The sequence below is a fragment of the Pelmatolapia mariae genome, linkage group LG5 (assembly GCF_036321145.2).
Source record: "Pelmatolapia mariae isolate MD_Pm_ZW linkage group LG5, Pm_UMD_F_2, whole genome shotgun sequence".
Classification (NCBI taxonomy): domain Eukaryota; kingdom Metazoa; phylum Chordata; class Actinopteri; order Cichliformes; family Cichlidae; genus Pelmatolapia; species Pelmatolapia mariae.
Window position 1 is genome coordinate 23,270,756 of NC_086231.1, and position 9,175 is coordinate 23,279,930.

The 9,175-nt window shown below is 37.3% G+C and overlaps 1 protein-coding gene across 1 annotated transcript; it reads left to right on the top strand.

Moving 5' to 3' along the window:
• Positions 1 to 268: 268 nt before the first annotated feature.
• On the top strand, positions 269 to 1,384 carry gpr25 (G protein-coupled receptor 25). Its single transcript, XM_063474987.1, has one exon. It carries the CDS (start codon positions 269 to 271, stop codon positions 1,382 to 1,384), a length of 1,116 nt encoding a protein of 371 aa, XP_063331057.1.
• The last annotated feature ends 7,791 nt before the right edge of the window (positions 1,385 to 9,175 follow it).

Genomic DNA, 9,175 nt, shown 5'->3' on the forward strand with positions numbered 1-9,175 from the left:
CACGTTATTGTATAGCAAGTTTGATTAATGTGTGTCAAGTTTTTTGTTTGTTTGTTTGTTTTGGGTTTGTACAACTTTAGAGGAAGTTATCTCAGACAGAGCAGACAGAGATACAGAGACACAGAGACACCGTGAGAGGAAGAGAGCTGAAATAGGATTCTCTGTGGTTAGCACTTGTAATATCAAGCAGCTGCATGCTGACATGGTTAGATTAACCACTCTGCCACAATACAACGGCTGCACTACAGAGCCTGTGTGATCTTCCAGAATGGACGGAGACACAACTCCTGTAGACTATTTCTACATTTCTGAGAACTACACTTACAATTTTTCGCTTTATGATCTCCAGGAAGAGTGTGAACAAACCCTTAATGGCTCAGAGTATTTTTTGCCTACAATTTATTTCCTGATATTTTTCACAGGATTTGTGGGCAACCTCCTTGTGATCCTAGTGGTGGGAAACAAGAAGAGAGGTGGTCGTCTCGTGGACACCTTTGTTGTCAACTTGGCCCTGGCTGACCTTATCTTTGTCCTGACGCTGCCACTGTGGGCCATTTCTGCAATGGAGAAAAATTACTGGAACTTTGGGCTATTTAGCGACTTTCTCTGCAAAATGAGCAGCTACATAATTGCTGTGAACCGCTTCTCCAATATCTTCTTCCTTACTTGCATGAGTGTTGATCGCTACCTGGCTGTTGTGAAGCTGATGGATTCGAGGTACCTCAGGAGTAGTTTGTGCATTCGTGCCACTTGTCTTGCAGTGTGGGCAAGCTCCCTGGTGCTTGGCATCCCATCTCTGGTGTACCGGAAAGTAGAGGAAGATGTAGCGAAAGATGTCAATTTCTGTACAGAAGATCAAAGTTCACCTTTTTTTCTTGGAATAAGCCTGGTCATGGCCTTACTCACCTTTATCTTCCCAGTGTTTATCATTGTGCTCTGCTATGGCACCATCATCATGCACCTCAACAAGCACTGCGCTGCTGCGGGAAATCCTCGTGCTGAAGCGCGCCGCAAGCACTCCCTGAAGATGGTCCTCTGCATCATAGTGGCCTTTGTGGTGTCCTGGCTCCCCTACAATGTTTTTAAATCCATCACAGTTATTTTACATCTCGCAGACGTTAAAGCCAGCTGTGAAGTTCGCTCACAACTTAAAAACGGGCTCATCATCTCCTGTTGCCTGGCATTCCTCAACAGCTGCGTGAACCCAGCCATTTACTTTTTCTTGGACCATCACTTCAGACGACGCGCTGAGATGATGTACAAAACCTGCTTGGGAAAGCCAAAGATGCTGCAGAGCTTCAACTCTTCAGCTTCATTCACCAACGGCTACACTTCAGACAGCAATGGAACAACTGGTGGGAGAAGTCAAATTCAAATGGTTTAGTAGGAGGAAGATTGATATCGTGAACTCTGGAGGTGTTAAAGTAATAATGTTACTGCCACCCTTGAGATCAATTTAAAATCTTGTTTGTACATCATTATATATTTTGTTTTTTGATTTTTATGGTATTATACTTTCAAATTTGTTTTGGCCTTTTATTGTATTGTAACATATCAAGCATGCATATATTACTTGGAAAAGTATGATATGGATTTTTCTTAAATTGCAATTTTCCCATGATATCTGCTTTGTATGAAATTTATTAATATTGTAAATATTTAGTATTAACAAACAATACCCTACAGTTGCATTAATTTAGAAATGTAAACAGCAGTTAACATTTGTAGCTGAACAGATAATTTGTAAAAGTGGAAAATGAAAATCAAAAAATATTCTGTGTCTTCTGTGTATCATTTTTATCACTATTATAATTATTTTGTATATTTGCATAATATGGTTGCAGTTAATAAATAAAATCTGAACAAAAATGTTGTGGGACTTAAAACTTTAAATCCTCTTTAATAAAGCCTCAGATTTCTGCGATGAATTGATACTATGACTAAAAATGTGCTAAAAACAGTAGTTAAATTTAGTTACAGTTACACTTAATTATAGTAGTTACAGTAGTTACGGTTAATTAGCGCTAAATTATTATTATTTTGGTTTAATTTTAATATAATGTTTAAGTATTCTTTGATCTGCAGAAGCTTTTCGTAACTGAATTAAAACTCAACAAAAAATTTGTCATAAACACAAAAGGCTGCACACTGAAAACTTTTATTAAAAAAAAAACTCTCCCCAGAGTTTTATTTGATTTTCACAGTTAATTACATAACACTAAAAATAACAATAATAACTAATAGTGGTACAATATCAGTTGAGCAAGTTCACTAATGAAGAGTAGATAAATAAGAGATGAGTTCACTGTAGAGTAAAAATTTGTCTTGTCCTTACAGAGGAAGTGTGTGTTTTCACACATTATTTCTCACACATTTATTAAAGCTGGCTTTGTTTTGGGTTTGTTTGGGGGTTTTTAACCTACAATGATAAAGCATATTTTGGCACAAAAAAATTTCACAACTGCATTAAAATTTGAACAAACAATACTTCTCTAATGGCAGCAGAGCAGCATAGTTCTGCTAGGTGTGAAGCGCACAGCTTATGGTCTCACAAGGGACCCAACTTCCTTGTCTTGTTATGTTATACTTTGTCTTTTAACTCTACCTAAACAGTTTCACCTTGTCCCTTTTAGTACTGATATGAATCAATATCTTCTTTTTTATGGAGCCCAAATAGGAGACAATGTATAAAAAATAAATAAATAAATAAATAAATAAAACAGAAATGATGTGGGATTCTTGCTAAAATATGAAGTATGAAGTCAGTGATCTCCATGTGAACTGCAACAGAAACCGAACAGAAATGAGAAGGTGAAAATGAGAAAAAAAGTGTGCTTACACATACAAGGAGGCACTGAGCTGGCAACCCGAGGTCAACCAACACAGACAATTGCAACAGGAAGCAACAGTTTGGTTTTGTTGAGTGAGTGGGGGTTGCTTTTTACTTTTTCTTATTTTTTTCAAATTTTCTTTTACTTATTTATGTTCATGTGTGGTGGAGAGGTCAGGTCATCAGTAACACAAACCTTTAAAAATTGCCCACTTGCTACAAACCAAGATACGGTTTACATATTACAATCATTTTACATTTACATTTGCATTGTATCCCCCCCACCCACCCACACACGCACACGCACACGCACACACACACACACACACACACACACACACACACACACAAATGCACACACTCACGCACACACATACACACAAACGCAGACACTCACACACACACATGCACCCTTTTGACCCCAACTCAGACATAAAGTGCCCCTAAATGTAGTTTCTCAGAAGTCAAAAGCATTCGCATGATGGCAAAGGGGAAGTCAGGTGTGTGAAAGTTCAAATGTTCATGCTTGCCCACTTGTTTTTCAGTTGTATGAGTGATTTGAATCATGTGAAAAAACAGACTCAGCGCTGGCTGTGAGAATAGGGAAGTCACAAATTCCCCTTTCCTGCTTTTAGATGTATCTTACCAGCTTTGGTTATTGTGCTGGCACAAATATTTTACCTGCTGTTTTTGGCATATAAAATGCACAGCTTTAATTTCTTTGATCTGTATCTTGTGTGTAGAGCGCACATGCACACATTCGAGAAACATCAGTCTATTCTATTCTAATATATAGACACAGTGGACATGTATGTTGTGTTCTATAGATACTGGTCTTTACTAATAATAGCTATATATACTGTGTGTGAATCATGTTTCAGTGGTTTGCGATCTAAAAACAGAGTCAAATTCCAAACCATTTACGTTAACATGCAGTTATTTCTATGTTTTTTGGTTTGGGGTTTGCTTTTTTTTTAGTTGCAGCAGTTTGCCAAAGTCTTTTCAGTTAAACTTGTTTTTGCATTTATTGCACAGGTTGCTTTGATGAAACGTTTGCAGATAATCACAGACGACGTGCAAAGAGGGAACCAGAGGTGCCAAGCGCTGCAGCTCTCAGGCTCAACGAACAGCTCTGGGACACTTAGTCATATAATTTTTCTTAACTGACTAAATGTGAAATGTTTCACAAAGATGATGTGTGTTCTTGGAAATATATAATGATTCATTCCCTTTTTTTCCTGTCTTATTTTTAAAGATGGCATGGGTCGTGTGGGTAATGGGAGATGTTTCTCACACTTCGCCTATGAAGTCAGCATACTAATGTTAAAGCATGCTAATGATAGAAAAATGTTTTCTTCAAAGATTAAACTTTATTTGCAAAGAAATTTGCTTTTTTTTTCCTTAAATGCAAGAAATTCAGTGCAGCCGATGTTGTTATTAATGCTAAAAGTCACGTGGACTTAAGCTGTGAGGTCAACGCTAACTAAATGCTATTTTCACACAGCTAGATTTTATCTCTAACCCTAAACTAAAATACATTTCAAATAAGAAATGTTATCAGATTTTTTGTCTACACTTCAGTTAAAAGCTGTGAACATTTTGCAATGTATCACTTTTATATGACACAACTATAAAAAATTCATAAAATAACTTTTACAGGCAATGTCTGCTACCTGATATCTACCCCCAACTGATTTAATTCTGACACCTCTACATTCACAGCAGAAAATCTATGGAAGAAATGCAAATGTTAAAGCTCAAACTCTTCGGGTAAGAAATGACTTAGTCGTCATTCTGCCAGTCAAGCACACGCAAATTGAAAGGTGAGACCTTGGCACTTGGTTTTTATCAAACCTTTCTTACGTTTGAACTGCCAGTTTCTCTTTCTAGTGTTGGCGTGACTATGAACTTGCAGTGTTCTCATAGCATTATTGCAGTTCTCTCCCTTGCACTTGTTACAAAACCCCTCAGGGCTAAAACAGTCGTGCCCTATGCCGTGTTCTGTTCGTGCCATTAAGTCATTGTAAGAAAAGAAAACACAATAATAAAACAGTGGTGTTGTATTTTAATGCTAACATCAAAGCTAACTAGAACTATTATGGCTGTTGGTCTGTGAGTGTAATCTTCAAAATACTTTTGGTTAATGTTTCAGTCTTCACAAAAAGGCCATTTATGTAACTTCTGCAAGTACCAGATTGATTGATTGTGACCGCATTACTCAACACAACTTTCTACTTGTTCTTTCAATTATGCTGGATTTACACTTAATATTAGTTTTTTTTTATTACTTTATTTTTCCTGTAGTTGTCCCTTGTTTTGGCTAGGATCATAGTTTCTTGAAAGAGTTTTAATGGAATAGGTTTCAAGGCAAAAACGGCAGATAAATGCATTTAATTCAAATATTAATGTTACTAATTGCAAAAACAAATATAAAATGAGTATGAACGTAGGTACATGCACAGTAGTGTCACAGTACCCATCACTTTTTTTTCTTTCTTTTTTTGTTTTTGCCCCACTTCAAGCAGTACTGCAAAATAATGGTGCGCAGCTAAAAAATTTTACACCCCCTTTCGACCACAAACACATACAACATTTGCAATGAGATCATGCCAGCACTGTAAGCCTCACATGAAACGACTGGCTGTGGTTTTTATAATCTCATAAACGAAGCCTGCATGAGCAACATTTGATAAACAAGGCGTCTCAAATAAACACTGAAAGATTTAAAATCATGCACCTGCACAGACACTGCACAGATATGCCTTTGAGACTTTCCTGTAAGGAACCCTGATTAAGATTTAGCAGCTTTCTTTCCTTTACTAACAGGAATAGATCATTTGGTTTATACTGAAACTTGAAAGTTTTCATAATAATTCTACATGAACTGTGTTTCTGAATCATGTGTATACTATGTTTTTAAAGATAGCTGCTGTTAGAATAAAAAAGAAAAGAAAAACAAAGGGTAGATGTTTCAGATTTTTTCTGTCTACCTGAAAAATGAAACAACACCTCAACTGATGTGGTTACATGTTGTTGATTACAAGAAGCAAGGAAGTGCTGAGGAAAAAAGAAAAAAAAAAGACAGACGTTGTTTACTATTAAAAGCTGGCTATATCCTCTTTCAATAACACGTTCAGATGAAAACATCAGCGGCATTAACATGTTGCTACTTATTTTTAGGAAACAGCTCACTTGAATTGCTTTACACTGACTTACAACTCAGGATTTTATTATGATTATGTCACTCAGTGTTCAGGGCACATAATGGCTTGATGTTTGGGATTAAAAGCCACCTGCAAAATCTGAACAAAAACTATAAAAAATCGACTGGTTACATCATTTAATATTCAGAATTATGTTATTTATCAGCGCAGTGGTTAGCACTGTCACCACGAAGCAAGAAGGTCCTGGTTTTGAAACTACTGACCGGTTGTGTAGTTTGCATATTCTTCCCACGCCTGAGTGAGTTCTCTGTTGAAACTCCAGCTTCTTCACAATACAAAGACACACACGTTAGTTTACCTGATGATTCTAAACTGGCTACAGGTGTGAGTGTCTCTGTGCGATCACTCCACAATAGACTGATGGCCTGTCCAGCATGTACTGCCTCTTGATTTGTGACACTGATGACCCTGAATTGAAAAAGTAGTGGATATTCAGCTGGAGATTTTTTATTGTGGTTGTCCTTAACATTTATTAGACTTACCGGAAAATTGTCTTCTTAGAATCATTCCTTTATTTTAAATAAACCTCATTTGTTGGCCTTTGTTGGTTTTGAAACCAGCTATGCAGGCATAATATTTTCTCCTACACGGAGGGACTCATAAGAGGAAATATGTTATGAGTGTAATGTAGAGTGATAAGAAAAAGAAAGCTTTCACAGGACTCTATGCTGTTTATACAGTACAGGACTCTGTGAAAATCGAAGTTGCCTTATCATACAGTAATAACTTGACGCAACGTGAAGTTTCTGTATGACTTTATCAGTCTCTCACATCATTGTGAAGGAATTTTGTTCAACTCTTCTTTTAGCTTCGCTTCAGTTTCTTGAGGTTTGTGGATATTTTTCTATGCACAACTCTCTTAACACACCATAGCATCTAAACTGGCTTGAGGTCTCGTCTTTGAGTGGGCAATTCCAACATCTTCTTTTCTTTTTCAGCAATTCTGTTGTAGATTTGCTTGTAGCGTAAAGCTATAGCTGTTGCACAGCTCACATTGGATTCTAGAATACTTTGGTATGCAGAGAAGTCCGGGCTTTACTCAATGATTGCAAGCTGCCAAGGTGCTGTGGTTGCAAACAAGCCTAAATCATCACCCCACCACCATCGTGCTTGACACTTGGCATGACGTGTTTGTGTTTATGCGCTTTTGCTTTCTCCAAATGTACCACTTTGCATTATGGCCAAACATCTCCAGCTTGTTTGTGGTTTCAGATGAAACTTTGCAAACGTAAGGCATGCTGCCAGGTTGTGTTTCGTTTTTCTTCCAAACAAACCATACTTGCTCAGTCTCATTTTCTTATCAACGTGCTGAGTCCTGCAGAGTCTTAGAAATAACTCTTGCGTTTTTGCAATTTCTCTGAGTATTGCAAGGTCTCATCTTGAAGTGAATTTGCTCAACATCTATTCCTGGAAAGACTGTGGCATTGCGTTAACACAAACCTGAATGCTTCAGACCAGCAAACTGCCAGAACTTCTGCAGTTATAGAGGTGATCACGCTTACTGTTGATCAATGAATCAAGTGCATTTAATTAGCAGCAGCCACTTACCTTCTTAACCCTAGAACATTATCGCTATAAATAGTAACACAATCACTAATGCCGGGTGATTTTTACCCGATATAATATGACCAATAAAAAGTACTTGTCATCAAAATATATCAAAATATGACAACACATGACAAGTTAGAGTGGTCTTCTTTTACTTTCAACTGTGCCATCTCTAACAAAATGGAAAAAAAAGTGTCATGGGCGGACCATAAAATAGTGCTCCAAAATTACAGAAAAATTTGGAATTCAAGAACAAAAAAATTCCTAAAAAAAATAATGACACTGGAAAGCTGGTCTTTGGTCCACCCATTCCTGGGACATTTGAGACTTTCCTGGTGAAGGCACAGTCTCTTCGACACGCTAACACCTGTGGGAGAGAGAAATCATGTAAATGTATTTGCTCGGGTGAAAATCACCCAGCGATAGTGTTCTATCGTAAGTACACTCTCTTAAATGAAGCGTACTTAGTTTTTCACAGGACTGCATAGTTTACAGAGAACTCAAAGTAAGGTGCGGGTGACCTCTAGTGGACGTTTCGATAGAATTCTAATGTAGGTCTAGAGTCATTGGTCTATCCTACCTCTTATTAGTTATCCTAATAAAGATTCACAGTGAGCGTTTTGTTGTTGTTTGGTTTTTGCTTTTTGCTTTTTGCTTTTGTTTCTTTGTTTGTGACTTTAAAAAAAATATTTTTGATGACCAATACATAATTCTTTATGAGGAGTCATGCATTGGTCATCTGTAGCTCACTACCCGTAAGTGGTGCTGCGTTCACAATCCTATCTAACATTCGGAATTTCTTACATCCGAGTGGCTGACACAGCGTGTAGGCCCTTTATTTTTATTTTATTTTATTTTAGAACATTTAAATATTGTGTTTCAAAGAAACATTTTGCATCATCTTAAAAATGTTATTATATATTTCTTATCTTCTGTCCCTTGAAGTGGACATCAGGTCTTGGTTGATCACTGGATGAAAAAAGGCAGAAAAATATTTTATTTTAGTATTGTATAAGTTTGGGCTCTGGCGTTGTGAGATTTGGTTTCTCAGCTGCTGCACGGGACACTAACCTGTGAAGGGAATCCGTATATGCGAGCCTTGTTTCATTATATTTGAGAGAGTTATATTTGAGAGAGTTCTTACTTTCCAGAGGACACTACATTCATTTGAGTTTGGGGGGGGTAACTTTCCTTGCAGCCACAAAATATGGAAGCTGTAATTTCCATCATTTTGAAAAGCTCTGTGTGCTCTGTTAGCCCAGTCCCTACAAATTTGGCATCGATAGGATGTCAGGATGTCCCCGTGACAACACAGCAGGAGTCATGTAAACTGCAGAAGTGGTGCTGGACATCTCAGACTTAATTGCTTAACTGCTGGTGAAGGATTGCTTTTTTTTATTTCTTTCCTTTTTTTCTTGCTATATTGTTACATGTAAGAAACACCAAACCAGCAGGGCTGAAACCACGAGTAGTTCGTGGCTAGAAAACAACACGTAAATGTTTGTGAATGACCTTTATAAACCATATTACCAATGATTTCCGGTATTTGCCTAAAAGCCATTCTCTGTATTTT

Bases quoted from the DNA above. Each gene is read 5' to 3' on its own strand.
- gpr25 (XM_063474987.1), top strand. From the start codon at position 269: ATGGACGGAGACACAACTCCTGTAGACTATTTCTACATTTCTGAGAAC.